The sequence below is a fragment of the Hemibagrus wyckioides genome, linkage group LG05 (genome assembly GCF_019097595.1).
Source record: "Hemibagrus wyckioides isolate EC202008001 linkage group LG05, SWU_Hwy_1.0, whole genome shotgun sequence".
NCBI classification, from domain to species: domain Eukaryota; kingdom Metazoa; phylum Chordata; class Actinopteri; order Siluriformes; family Bagridae; genus Hemibagrus; species Hemibagrus wyckioides.
Window position 1 is genome coordinate 25,926,759 of NC_080714.1, and position 15,000 is coordinate 25,941,758.

At 42.5% G+C, this 15,000-nt stretch overlaps 1 protein-coding gene and 1 long non-coding RNA gene across 5 annotated transcripts in view; one reads left to right on the forward strand and one right to left on the reverse strand.

The window, feature by feature from the left end:
* The window catches only part of mecp2 (methyl CpG binding protein 2), a 17,660-nt gene that overhangs the window by 2,453 nt on the left and 207 nt on the right, over nt 1-15,000 (forward strand). Inside the window, exons 2-5 of one of the 4 annotated variants that reach the window (XR_009204544.1) lie at nt 7,896-8,240; nt 9,172-14,094; nt 14,251-14,363; nt 14,892-15,000. The exon at nt 14,892-15,000 is cut by the window's right edge and continues 207 nt beyond it. Coding sequence is in view for 1 of the 4 variants with exons in the window: in XM_058388968.1 (XP_058244951.1) it covers nt 7,896-8,240; nt 9,172-10,375 (1,549 nt within the window). In the remaining 3 variants the exon portion in view is untranslated. Of the gene's footprint in view, nt 1-7,895; nt 8,241-9,171 lie in introns of all 4 variants that reach the window. The other 3 variants (XR_009204542.1, XR_009204543.1, XM_058388968.1) reach the window with 3 other exon arrangements.
* LOC131352679 (uncharacterized) overlaps nt 10,563-15,000 on the reverse strand; it is a 9,643-nt gene continuing 5,205 nt past the window's right edge. The window contains exons 2-4 of the long non-coding RNA XR_009204545.1: nt 11,744-11,819; nt 10,795-10,966; nt 10,563-10,685 (exon numbers count right to left, since the gene is read on the reverse strand). This is a non-coding gene — a long non-coding RNA (uncharacterized LOC131352679). The remainder of the gene's footprint in view (nt 10,686-10,794; nt 10,967-11,743; nt 11,820-15,000) is intronic.

Sequence of the window (15,000 nt, forward strand, 5' to 3'; positions counted from 1 at the left end):
TAGCGTGGATGGATGCAGTGTGGACGGTTTGCCTGGATGAGATTTGGTGTGTGTGTGTGTGTGTGTGTGTATAAGTGATTTTAGCATTATAACTTAATTGGATGTCGAAATGCTTCTGAACACCCAACCTTAAAGACTTTTAAAAACCTTCCAGCTTCTTCTGCCTCGTTTAAAACAAAACAAAACGGCATTCTTAAACTTTCTTACTCTTTACATGAATAAACCAATAATCTGGAAGATATGTAGAACATGATTAAAGAATTAAAAAAGTCGTGGTGTTAGCAAAAGTTTATAAAGTCGCCGTGAAAGCCTGACTTCTGCTCCAGGAAGATTGATTGTGTTTGGATACTCCTCCTGTCAGTTATTTAATTTTGGGGCGGAGATTCATGAACGTGGGCGGGGAAAAAACATCATTCAAACACTGAACCCATCTAATCTTTAGAAGAAAAGACTAATCTTTCCTAATAAACCTTATTTTTATTTATTTTTAAACCCTTGTAGCCTCACTTGATTTAGGACAACAAAGAAGTTACTTTTTAAAAAATTATTATTAATTTTTGATTAAGCGTAAATATTCTACACATCATGTAATAATATAATAATATTATGACGGGTATTAGAATGCACGTATTGTTGGATGCGGAGAAATATCAACTATCACAGCGTATCGACCATATCGTATCATATTGTTTACATTTTTTTGTTGAGCTGTTCGTCTTCTTGCTCACTCTTGCCTTTTTATCAGAAGAGTGTTTAATCAAACTCGGCCGTTCTCAGACTGATCGAGAACTGGACTCTGTATTTATAAAATGTAAATGTGTTTATATGCCATGTGAGATTCTCCGTCATTATTATCGAGAAGCGTAATATTTTAAAGTTCATCAGGCGTCTAACGACGACAGGATCGATTTTGTCTCAAACTTTTAAATCAGGCAGATGTAGTGAGAAGAAGATGCACAGTAAGAAATCCTCTACAGCTGGAAAATTGTTGCTCTAGCTAGGTCGTGAAGCTACTTGTGAGTTTGTCGAGACTTGGGTGTGGCGTATCTTCAGAGCGTGGGCCGAGGTGCAGCTCCGTCCAGTCTGCGTTTCACCGTCAGCCTGACTTCATGTTTCTGAAGTAAATGCGTCAACAAGTGAAATCGAATCAAAGTCGAACCGCGTGTGTGTGTGAGAGAGAGAGAGTGTGTGTGTGTGTGTGAGACAGCACGAGGCACTACCATGTTTAAACAGACTTGACACGTTAGACCGATTTCTTAGATTCAGACTTGACCTGGCTTCCTGTTCGTTGTCGCTAACATTTCAGCTGTGTGTGTGTGTGTGTGGGGTGTGTGTGTGCTGTGTGTGTGTGTGGGTGTGTGTGTGTGGTGTGTGTCTGAGACATTGCTGGGGATTTACCCAAACTACATGAAATGAAATCATCCTGTTTGTAAGTGCAATACATTTGGGATTTCCAAAACCTCCCCTAACGCATGTATGTGAACGCGTGCAGGAGATTTTCTTTCAGAGATGGTTGAAATGGGAAGAGTTAGAGTGCAGTCAGGCTGACCTGATGTGACCCGTGTGATGCACTCACTCACACTCCCTCACACACACACACACACGTGCGCACACACACACACACAGTGCTGCTGAGTTCCTTCCCTTCCTGAGCGTGATGGCCGGCTACAGTCACTTTATACATTTTACAGCGAGGCAGAAAATCTAGACATGACATTTTTGTACAGGTTTTTTGGTCAGTTACTGAACCACATCACCACCACCAACAGAGTTAAAAGATGTTGCTCTCTCTCTCTCTCTCTCTCTCTCTCTCTCTCTCTCTCTCTCTCTGTCACTTTGTTTCTCTATGCTTTCTTTCTTTCTTTCTTTCTTTCTTTCTTTCTTTCTTTCTTTCTTTCTTTCTTTCTCATTCTCTCTATTTCTCTTTCTCTCTCTCTCTCTCTCTCTCTCTCTGTTTATCTCTCTCTCTCTCTCTCTCTCTCTCTCTGTTTATCTCTCTCTCTCTCTCTCTCTCTCAATTTCTCTCTCTCTCACTGTTTCTCTATGTTTCGTTCTCTCTCTCTCTCTCTCTCTCTCTGTTTCTCTATGTTTTCTTTCTGTCTTTCTTTCTGTCTCTCTCTCTCTCTCTCTCTCTCTCTGCTCTTTACAAACTTCCTGCACGCCGGACAAACTTTTCTTTCACAGCTCCTTCACTCGATTGTATAAGCGTTGATAAAAGGAGAGACAGATCCTGTGCTCTCAGTACGATATCAGTATCAGAGCTCTGATGTATCCTGGACGACTCTTAATCAGCTTTTTGTTTTTAACTTATTAGGAACATTTGCACGCTTTTACACTTCGGTGGATCAGACGAGGAAAATACAGATTTCCGGAGTGTTGGAAAGATACCACGTATAGGCCAGAGTGAGGAATAAACCGGTTTGGAACAGTTTCTGAGTTACTAAGAGCGTTACAGGCTCAGATCGGACGCAGAGGAAACGCAAATCTGATCTCAGATCGCTCCAGCTCCTCGGAACAATATGGCCACCGCATGTAAGAAAGAAATAAAACACTTTCTGGTGTTCTGTTAGAGAAAAATGACCTTAATATTGGACCGAAGGTTACTATAGAAACGATAACATGGACCGAGCGTGTTAAAGGAAGCCTGACAGCTAAGCGGCTGTTATAGAAAAATGGTCAACTTCTATTCTCCTGAATAGCTGTGGAGTTCGGATTCAGTTTGGACGTGGTGTTTCTGTGCCTCAGGATCAGATCGCTTCACACCTTATAAAAAATTAATGTCCTAAACGTTGACGCTTGTTTACAGAGTGTGATGATGTTTTCGGGTGCAGTGTTTAGTCTGTTTGAATCATGTGTGTTTGTTTTTCCTTCTCGGCGCATTGTTTTGCGCATGAAGCGAACACAGCGATCACGCTCGGGTTTATTCCTGTATCCTCTGAAACAGAAAGCTGGAGCTCAGAATTACGCCATTTACGACTCCCAGCTACAAAGTGTGTGTGTGTGTGTGTGTGTGTGTGTGTGTGAGTGAGTGTGTGTGAGTGTGTGTGTGATGACACACGGACACCAAAATGTTCGTCTTTGGTTAAGCTGCATGCTTCCATCACGTAGCGTCCGAATATTTCTCTGGATTACACACAGAATAACTCCTTTAAAAATAAACGTGTCACTGTGTTTACTGTTGGTGAGGTGAGCAGCCATTTTGATTCGACGTCACATCGAACTCTGAGGAGCGGAGGAGACCATTCCGAGTTCCCGAGTAGGAATTGCACTTCCGGGAATTACAAGTTGTTACCTCTTGTCAAATGTGGCATCAGTCACCCAGTTTCAGAACGTTAGCAAAACCACAAGAACCTTACTGCCATACAGGCTTTTTTCGTCTCTCGTTCGATAAATTGATTATTTACTGTCCGGTGTCGCCCAAATTATTTATGTAATCACAGAATCGTTTATTTATCCCTGTTTATTTTTGTGATTTCTACTTGCCCCCCCCCCCCCCCCCCCAAAAAAAATTTTTTTATTGTGATTTGTAAGACGTGAGAAGCTCACTCAATGGTCCAGCGAGTACTTTTTCAGCCGTCCCTTCGATTTGCATAGTACTCGCGTCTCTACCATAGCATGTAGTATTTATTTATTTATCCATTCAAATGTTTACGCACACCAAGCGTGGATCATTTGTGTAAAGCATTACACCGGAACGCCGCTCGGGTTCTTTGTGGTGTCGAGAGAGTGCCTGCGTGACACTTTTTCATACAAGCTCAGTGACCACAAGGACGTTTTCCTGCTTTGAGCATTCTTTCGAATGCGTTTATCACAAAGCAGACGGCGATGGCATACTGAAAGCAGAGGGGGTAAAAAAAAAAAAAAATACGGCGTAGTGAAGCGTGATGTTTGTGTTGCTAATGAGACAAACGGGACGGTTGCTTCATCTTCGTCTTTTTTTTAACGTTTTTGGGAATCGGGCAAATTTATTAATGTAAACTGTGACGGCGAAAGGTTTCATGTTCTAAATGTGTGTGTGATGGGGAAACGGTCGGCAGTTTCATGCCGTGCGGCTCATTTCAGGTGTTTTCCCAGTTTACTGCACTTTCACTTTTGCTCACAGATGAACGTTCTTGTATCCATGCTATTTTAGTACTTCACTTTTGTAGTTGTGGTTTTATTTTATCCAACTTTAAAGAAAAAGGGACTGGCTTTAAGATAAAAAGTGTGTCAGTAATTATTTTTTATTTATTTTTATTTATACTGGTGTGAAAGCAAAAAAACCCCAACAGCTTCCTAAATACTTTAACACTTGGAAATATACACTATGTTGCCAAAAGTTTTGGGACGTCTGCTTTTACATGTACATGAATTTAATAGAGTTCACCGGCCCTTTGCAGCTGTAACAGCTTCAACTCTTCTTTCCACAAGGTTTAGGAGTGTGTTTATGGGAATTGTTGACCGTTCCTCTAAAAGCACATTTGTGAGGTCAGGCACTGATGTTGGACGAGAAGGCCCGGCTCACAGTCTCCGCTCTAATTCATCCCAAAGGTGTTCTATCAGGTTGAGGTCAGGACTCTGTGAAGTTCCTCCACACCAAACTCACTCATCCATGTCTTTATGGACCTTGCTTTGTGCACTGTTGTGCAGTCATGTTGGAACTTCTTACAAAGTTTGGGGTATGAAATTGTCCAAAATGTCTTGGTATGCTGAAGCAAGTCCAGCCCCTGAAAAACAACACCTGAATTCAATGATTTGGAAGGGGAAACAATATATTGTACTTTCATGATACTTACATCTGCTGATGTATGTTAAATCAGTCGCCTGGGACCTCGGTTAGTCTGTGATACAGAACAAAACTCCCAATAAAGCATATCGTAACACAACTCGACACAATATCGTGGCACGTTCCAGTCACAAATGGTTTCAAATCACGTCATCGACTTGATCCTGTTCAATGAGTGACCCTGTGGAACAATGAGTCTGACCCTGTGGGGAAAAAAGGATCGACGGAAAGAAACTTGGTATCAGAAACGGAGCGCTCAAGTCGGCTAAAATACCAGATTTTCTGCAGCCACCGGTGTGGTGATTGAAAGCTACCGCAGAGTCGGATTTAAACGTTATGAAGAGGTTGTGTTAGCGTATTCTGCGTAACGTATGCTGGTCATCGTGATCTAGAGATATCGGACATTTCTCTCCGTGAAAGAATGTGATCACGTGACCAGGACCAGCGTGCCTTCTGTATATTTCAACACTGTGGGTTGCACAGAATGAGCCCCCTGGTGTTCAAACAGTGCAACTGCATCGAATGTATAATTAATAGAATTACAATTCCCACAATGTACATCCTTTGTATCGTGATGTATCGCTACACTCCTTCGATATCGTCAGATCGCCAAGCTTTCCAACATACCTTACTGTTTAACGTCAATCTTATTGTTTCTATGGTAATGGCTAATTCACATGGATATGTATGGTGGAGACTGAAGCTAGGCGATATGACAGTACGCTTTTCTGAGATTTTGCTTTTTAAAAATAAATAAATTTATTTAATTTAATTGGGGTTTTTTACGTGATTTTTTTTCAGGGATAAATATTTAATAAAAAAATACTTTATTGAAAATTTTAAATAAAATATTTTAAAAAAATGTTAAATTTTTTACATTTTTAAATTAAAAAATTAGAACATTTTTGCACATGGTGTTTGTGCTTTCCAGCTTCTCAGTAGAATGACAAGCTGATTATTAATTTAGAGACAGAGAGAGAGAGAGAGGCTTGTGAGGGAATGACTAAAATTAAATATAACCACAAACAGATTAAAAAGTCTGATTTGTCATTCTGCAGTTACTGAAGAATTAATGCTGTGGTATAAGAGGAATAAAACACTCGCACAGTCACAGTAACCGTGTTTCGTCACCTCCCGGGTTAATCTTTTTTTTTCTGTAACAGCTCACCCTGAAGCTTTTACCCGGTTTTGCGACGATGTATTACGAAGATATGAGGAACATGATCAGGAAGTGAACCTGGTGTTAAGATCAGATGTTTGCTCAACTTCTCATCGCTCGTGTTGATTAGATTCTTTACAGAATAAATCTCTTCTGCTCGAGAAGGCTGCAGATTGGCAAGGCTTAGGCCTGAGTGGGCTTTTCTTTTTGAGGAGAGTCAGCTTCAGTCAGGGTGCCAAGTAGGAAGAAGATCTGAGCCTCCCTCTGAGGTCAGATCCCGCTCACCATCACGGTTGCCGTGTAAGTTATTAAATGATTAATATTCAGTTTGCCCTGGCGCTCTCTGTCTGGCAGCACGGCTCAGACGTTTAGCTGTAAGCCAAAGAAGCTCAAGGTTTATTCCTCGAGCATTTTTATTTTTTTTATTTTTTTATTTTTTACACATCCAACTGCACACGCCAGTATTCATGATCATCATTCACACTGTAAAATATCATCAGTACAGTAGAGATGGAGTGATTTCTCCTTCAGGAAAGGAAACTTATTGTAACTACTTCACCGAACAGGACATTGTTTGTAACAGTTCATGGTCATCTCTAAATCAATAAACATTAAACTATTATACACGAAATTAAACCGGTCTTTTCGGAAAATTGATAGACAGCAGGATGCCATGATGTGGGCCGGAGTTACCGTTGCCGCCCCGAAGCTGAATATGTTTCCATTACTTTCCTGTTATAACCACGTAGATTTACTAACTTATTAAGGAAATAAGGAAAAATCACACCTTTTTTATCTCCTCACAGTTACGTTCAAGGTTGTGGAACTTCAGAGAAACAAGTTATTTCCTGTTCTCATTTACAAGATAGCAGCTACATACAGACGTTCCCACAACTGTCCCCGCTCCACCCATTTTCTCTGTCTCTCTATCTCTCTCTCTCTCCCTCCCTCTCTCTGTCTCTCTCATAAGCACCAATTTCAAAAATGCAGCTTGTTGTGTTTTAGAGAAACTACTAACCACAGTGTGGTTTTTTTCCCCCTTGTCAGGAACAGATTCACCTTTGACTGTAAGAAAGTGCTAGCGCTTGTTCTAGAAAATTAATCAACGCCTCCTGACCAGCAAAATTCTTCAAGCCTTTCACACTTTCACTTTGGCTGAGGAGGTTTTAAAATGATCTCCTGTGCAAATTGCTGATTCGGATTTTTAACAACTACAGGGAACACATAACAAGTTTCAATCCATATAATTGATCAAATCCTGCTGTTTTTGTTTTGTCGTAAACACCAGCGTCTGATGCAAATCATTTGTAGGTTTTGTTTTGTATCATCATGGCTTTTTCTCCTCTGCAAAAAAAAAAAAAAAAGCTATGGCCTATCTAGGCCTCCAAACTACAGTGCCCACAAAAGGGCCAGCAGAGGCCTCGAGGGAGATTCCAGCAGCACTTTCACTCATCAGAAGGTGCAGTTATCTCGCCCTCGCACAACAGCTGGGGAATCTTCACACTCCGATCGAGAGAGGTGGAACGAAGTGGCTGGTGATTTCCCTCTACTTCTTCGTCTGAGCTCGACTTAATGCAGTGTCACTGTTTCTGGTTTTAATCATGGAAAATATATCAATGTGTTACATTTCCACAGCAATAAACTTTTACTGATGTTTACTGCTTTTATGGCACTTTTCTTTCTTTCTTTCTTTCTTTCTTTCTTTCTTTCTTTCTTTCTTTTCAGTCACAGATTTTCGCACCCTGACTCTGATTTCTTTTTTGGCTTCAGGCTCTGGTGTCTTGCCAGCTTTTTTTCGTGCTTACAGTGCAGGTGGAGCTGATGACGTGATAACAATCACACGTTTATACCATATCAGAGGTCGTGTGTGGAGTAGATACACAGGAGGAAAATACGGTGTACGGCATTTTTAATGTCTGAGTCGATTGTGTGTTTGATCTGACTCGGTGTCATTCCTGTTGTGTTGTGCAGAGGTGACGGAAAGGGGGAGGACCAGGAGGGTTCTAAAGAAGCAACTCAAAAACAGAGGAAAAGCAAAAAAGAGCAGGAACAGGATGTGGAGAGAGACGAGCCTGCCGTCGCGGAGGGGGACGACGGACAACGGGCGGAGGCGGGCCAATCCGAGCCCTCGGCCCCCGAGTCTGCAGCGGCCCTTGGCGGTCCCGAAGCTTCTTCCTCGTCCAAGCAGCGGCGATCCATCATCCGGGACCGTGGGCCCTTGTACGACGACCCCTCGCTGCCTCAGGGCTGGACGCGCAAACTCAAACAGCGCAAGTCGGGACGATCGGCTGGCAAATTCGACGTCTACCTGATCAAGTGAGTAGCTCACAGTCCCCCCCACCCCACCCCACCCCAGGAATTTGTTACAGGATATACTGCAATTCAAGATCGTGTCTTGCTGTTGGTTAAACTGTTGCTTAATCATAACAGGTTCACATAACAGAATATTTTGGTATGATACGTTACAGAAAATTGTGGTTATCATAAACCGAGATAAAATGCTAGGTTTTTATTAATGTGGTAGAAAAATGATGTTGATGTGGTTTTGAAAAGGTCAGACCTGCATACAAATTCCAGGATGCTTTTAGCTACCTTGGCAAAGATTTTTCTTTCTTTTTGTTTTCTTTCTTTTTTTTCTTCCACTAAAAAAATGTCGAGCCAGAGGAGGTGAGATAGACGAGTGGAAGTGTGATGGTGTGATGTGGGTCAGACGAGGCTTGCCTGGGCTCTGGAGTGCTGTTGGAGAGACAAATAATCTGGGTGACTTCATGCACTATAGTGCACAGAGCGTTACATCACGGCGCTTAATTCACGTTTAAATCATTTACCTGGCTTTTGTGTGTTTTTATTTTATTTTATGTTCATTTATTTATTTACAAGAGGAGTCCTGTGCTGCTCCATCACCCGAGAGATGCAGGTTTTAATCTAGAGCAGTGATCCGATTGAGTTACAGGATGCACTACACTGAGTTGAATAATTCAGTGGTGTGAATGTGAAGTGGTGTGAATTGTTCGACTGGCCAGTTTGACATGATGGGCAGCTGAATAATATACATCCTGTGGGAGTTTGTGGGAGTCAGCATGGACCAGTGCTTTCCAGTTCCCACACCATGTCTATAAAGAAAGTGCTTGAGTTTTCAAGCAAGGAGCAAGGATCATTAGCTCAGCATTTTTTTTTTTCTTTTCAACTTTATGTCTTTGTCATCTGTCTTAAATATGTAGCAACCCTTTTCTCTTTGTTTTTCCAGCCCAGAAGGGAAAGCCTTCCGTTCCAAAGTGGAGCTCATGGCGTACTTCCAAAAGGTGGGTGACACCACCACAGACCCAAATGACTTTGACTTTACGGTCACGGGCCGTGGGAGCCCATCGCGCAGGGAGAAAAGACCGCCGAAGAAGCCCAAAGTGGCCAAACCGACCGGTCGAGGGAGGGGCCGGCCGAAGGGCAGCGGCAAAGTACGGCAGGCCACAGAGGGCGTAGCGGTGAAACGTGTGGTAGAAAAGAGTCCGGGCAAACTCCTCGTCAAGATGCCCTTCGTGGCTCCAAAAGCAGAGGCGGGATCACCCTCAGGGCAAGTCCCTGTCGTCAAACAGCGCCCAGGACGCAAGAGGAAAGCAGAGAAAGAGCAGCCGAGCGCGCCAAAGAAACGCGGCAGGAAGCCAGCAGCTGCTTCTCAGTCTGCAGCAGGAGGGACAGGCTCAAGTGCAGCTTACGCTGCTGCAGCCATCGCGACATCGGAGGCCAAGAAGAAAGCGCAAAAGGAACTAGCAGCCAAGCCTGTGCAAGAGAAGGCGCTTCCCATCAAAAAGCGCAAGACACGGGAGACTATGGAGGAGGCAGAAGGGTCCACAACGACCACACCCGAGGCACCGAGCAGCGTAGCAAAACGACCTGCGAGTCAGTCGGCGCCCTCTTCTGGAGCAGAGTCAGAAACGGGACAGAAGCTTCACAAGCACTCGAGCCGTAAGCATAAGGAAGCAATGGATTCAGGAAATGGCAGCAGCAGTGGACCGAAGGTCCACAAAAAGAGAGATCAGCGTGAGCAACAACTGAAACACCTCCACCATCACCATCATCACCACCATCACCAACACCACCTGCCCCTGATGGAGCCGTCCATCTTCACCCCGCAGGCTCACCAGCTTTCACTCGGCCACTCCATGCACGGAGGACCCCCGGTGGAGAACGAGCCCCAGGACTTGAGCACTTCCAGGTCGAGACAGGAGCCGCTAGCCTGCAGGGAGGAGGCCCGAACCGACAGCCACACGGTTAGAGACACTTCAGGCAAGATGGCAGCAACGGAGTTGCGAACCCAACAGCAGCAGCAGCAGCATGGCACTGTGACGGGGGATGGAAAGGAACTGAGAGACATTGTTCCTCCTTCTGCCGTTCCCAGGCCGAGTCGAGAAGAAACAGTCGAGTCCAGGACGCCTGTGAGCGAACGCGTGAGCTGAAGGATGTGACTGACATTCAGACTAACTGACCAATCAGCAGCGACGGCTGTGTTCTCACGCAGGAATAGAGGCACTCACAGGGGGAGGAGTTGTTTTTTTGTTTTGTTTGGTTTCTTTTTTTTCATTTGTTTGTTTTTCTGTTTTTTTTAAAACAATAATAATGAAAAAAATCTGTAAATGTACTTACAAAAGGCAGCTGTTGTGTCGAGTGTCGTGAGTTGGATGCAGCGCGATGATGCAGTCGCTGGCGTAATGCTTTCTGAACGAATTCTCCGATTTCTTTTCCTTTGCCCAGTTTCATTTTATCCTTCTATCAATATAGAAAAAAATCATAGGAACCACATGTTATTGCTTCATTAGAGCTTCTAGGAATACAGCAAGACACCGAGACGGTGACGGACGCACAAGTAATACTTCACCGGGAAGCTGATTTACGACTAATCCTCTCCCTGCCAACCGCAAGACGCCTCCCAGACGTGTTAGAATCAAGGGGTTGATCTGACATCGCGATCCTCCTTTTCCTTCATATCGTAGACGTGACTGTTAGAAGAGAGGCGTTCTGGTTATCTGCATGGAGAGCGTCGGTTCTTTCTAAAAGAAAGGCCACACACTTCATGGAAAAAAACAAAACAGAAACAAAACTGCAGCACTTGTACCTAGTCAATCATTTTAAAACAAGAAAGGCTAATCAAACCCTGAGAGACGGTCTATGGGGGCGGGGTGGTTTTTAAATGTCCTTTTTATTTTTTTCGGACATCAATCATGTTTCGCGATGGCCGATTTAGTTGGGAACACGAACGTCTTTCTGTCGTTCTCGCATTTTAAGCAGCGAGACAGATAGAGAGAGAGAGAGAGAGGAATGTTTGAGCGCTGAGTAATGTGATTAACCTCGCCATCTGTTTCGGCGGTGAAGGCTAGCAGCAGACTAATATAGTAATACAGTAGGAAAGGTTTTCTCTGTTCTACTACTACTTCTTTTTATGGACGGGGATCCGGGGATCGAGTGGGGGGGGGGGGGGGCTAAGCACAAATGGATCCGTGAATGAATGCCGAAAGCACATTTAAAATAAGCGCGTGGAAGGGGGAAAAAAATAAAAAATAGAAATGAAATTCCAAAGCAGTGCTTTCTAACATGTTTTCTTCCTCTACCTCTTCCTTTTTTCCCTCATTAGCGCTTTTTTTTTTTTAATATATATAAACATAAAGTGAAATCGGAAACAGCGGCCTCGTGTTTCCTCAACACATCAGAGCCGAAAAGTATTTGGCCATTTTTTTTTTTTTTTCTTGTCCTCCTCGTCATGGTGACGGAGCACAAATAGGGAAGTTGGACGACGAACAGAAGAGGCGATGTATGCGTGCTATATTTACCAGACTTCCTCTCGTAAGACAGCTGCGACGGTTCACGCAGGACGTCTTTCACCCCGACTCCATCCGGATCCTGATGCTGAAAGAGAGACGGACGTTTAGTGGAGTTCGGTGGAGGGAAAGCAACGGCAGTTTTACATTTTTTTTTGTTTTGTTTTGTTTTTGTTTACATTTTAATATTTAATCATCACAGTGATGAAATGTCTGGATTGTACAGGGTCACCATCTTTTTCTTTTTTTTTTTTAAGAGAGCCATTAAAAAGGCTTTTAAGAAAATAAATGAGCATAGGAAATGAATGAAATATTCACATCGTTTGAAAAAATCCCTGCATTATAGAGATCGCAAAGGAATCGCAGATATTTTTAACCTTTATTTCAGATCAGCATCCATCGAGAACGTTGCTGTATCGTACGTGGAAGATAGTCCAGATAGCCGGGCCTCCCCTAGTCTTTTTTTAAGTCACATGAAGTCACACATTTCTGTTTCATGTCCGTTTTTTTTTTCATCTTCCTTTAGACTTTAGCGCACTTTGCAGACTCAGAACGGAGGTGACGTGTATCCTTCCTCATTTCATTCCTTTGAGCGTTTTTTTTCATTCTTTTTTCTTTCCCTCCCCTGTCCTGTAAGGCCACGTGGTACTGACACGAAGACGTAAGGCGTATAGGGAAAGCGACGCCTGACCGCAGGCTAATCTCATCTGTTTCATTTAAACGCATAATAATGGCCAATGATGTACAAGTGGAGGCCATTATGAGGAGCCGTTAACTCCTCTCGTACCGTATGAAGCAGAGCTTTTATGGCAGTGGAAATGTTTTAATTGGTAATATCTTTATAGACTTCCCTAACCTTTTTTTCCCCCTTCTACAGGAAGCTTTCTGGCTGAGGAGGACGGATAGTCGTTGTACGTTTCAGGGAAAAGCACGCTTCGGTTTCTACGCCCTTAACCGATACTTTCCCTGACCGCGAAGGTCAAATCAGATAGAGCAGAACACACTGCTCGTTTCTTTTTCTTTTTTCCTTTTAGACATTGTAGTCTTTAAAAACATGAGAGCTACTCATTGTGCTTTGGGATAATGAGTGTTTCCTGAGCTGGAATTTTAAAGATTGTAGTTGAAAGAACTTCCCTTTCTCTAGCTGCCTGTGTAGATCGGTTTAAGTAAATTATTTAAAAATAATATTAATAATATTAATAATAATAAAGTTTCCACTAGTGTCTACGTTTGTTTTGTTCCTTTCATCGAAGGTCAGCGTACGGACGTCAGGCGCAGTACTCGACATTCCTCGTCCTTTAGCCTCCTCTCAACCTCGACCCTCGCCAGTGGGGAAGGGGACACGGAGAAACTGGAGCATTCACGCTCTAGGGAAAAAGGGCTATGAAATAAATCTCAAAAAAAAAAGAAAGCAAGCTTCGAAGGCATTCACAGGTGTCGTTCGTTCACGGTTACATGCTTGAGGTCCGATCACTGATGTCTCGAGCATCTTCAGATCCCACTAGCTCTCTCCGTTCCAGCAGATCACGTGGGGGGGGGGGGGGTGACCTGCTGGAACAGAGGACCTTAACCAGTGGACCATGACGCTCCTGACCTACATGCGGTAGATGTTATGGTCATCGTCCCTGGTCTGACTTATCAGAGAGGGGAGGCTTGAGGACTACGGTGTTGAGCGAGCGAAAGTACGGGATCGTTTTGAATTAACATGTAAATATCAACAGCAGCGGCCTGCACCGGAACGGACCGTGCCTTCGTTTCGGGGATCTGACCAAGGTGGCCTTTGATTTGAAAAGAAAAAGAGAGACACTTATCCCATCTGAGCAAAACAAGAGGTTTTTTTTTTTCTTCTTTCCTTTGCAATATCTCCGTTCATCTTTCCTGTACCACTTATTTTCCGTTATCTGGTCATGTGTTGTGTGTAGAGAAGAATCTTTCACATACACGCTGATTTCTACTGTCTGTAGCACTCAATGCCCACTGTCAAAAAAAAAAAAAAAAAAAAAACAACAACAGGAGTCCTATAAGAAACCATAAAGAAATGACCTTTATTATATCTGTTTTGTGCCTCTGGCAGACGAATATGCTATGGAATGTCCTCGTGTCCCTGTAGCCAAAATCTACATGCTATGTACGTGAACATGTATCAATATGCATGATTGCCATTAGAACTTAGTACATTGCTTGCCCTTTTACTATTCTTCGTAACAATGTTTTTTGTTTTTGTTTGTTTGTTTGTTTGTTTTTCTTTCTTTTTTTTTTTCCCTTCTGGAACACTCCTCTCCGAGAGCCGGCCAAAAAGTGTTTTAAGCGGAGGATTCTGACCCGAATGACCTGAACATGGCTGTACACAGCGAAACTACAAGGTCACTTGTATGTTTGTGCACTTCAGTTTAACAAAAAAACAAAACAAACAAACAAAAAAAAGAAATAAAAACCAAACAAACAACAACAAAAAAAAAACCTTCAGTTAAGTTGGACAAGAATAGTTTTTACGTTTTCTTTTCTTTTCTCTATTCCAGTTGATTACTCAGATCCGAGACGACGGTTTCCGCATGGGCTCCTAAAGCTGTTCCTCCTTAACACACGTCCCCCGATGCCGTGGCAGACCTTTTCTCCGACTAAATTATTATTTGTGGGTTTCGTTTTTTTTTCCTTCTATTTTTTAAAAGAAGCCAATGTTAGGCATAGACTATTTTACCTTAAGAGCAATAGTTATATTTAGTAGATCTTATTTGCTTTGATTTTTTTATTTTTATTTTATTTTTTCCTTTTCCGTTTCTCGTGTCTTTAGATCGTGTACGATGTTATATATTTGGAAAAACAAAACAAAAAAATAACAAAAAAAACAACAAGGTTAAAGCTGAATTATAAGGAATGCCTGAAATACAAAATTCAATTATAGCACTCGAGCTCATAGGAAGAAAGGAGGACGAAGGTCAAATAAAAACCAACACATTCAGCTTCGAGTCTTCATCGGTAGAACATTCATGGTCTATTTAACATAGTCTTGTGCCTTGAAGTTTCAGTAATAGAACTTTATACGGTAGTTGTATTTTTATTCTGAGTCCTGTGTTTGCCTCTTGTTGGTATTCAGTGCTTTGGCTGTGTTGAGGATTTATAGAGACTGATGATACGTTTGTCTTGTTTTATTTTCGTACAGGAAAAACCACATTTGGAATAAATTAGGACAAATGTACCTGGGCAATATTGACTGTGTAGAAGGTAATAGGATACTGGTATTATTATTATTATTATTATTATTATTATTA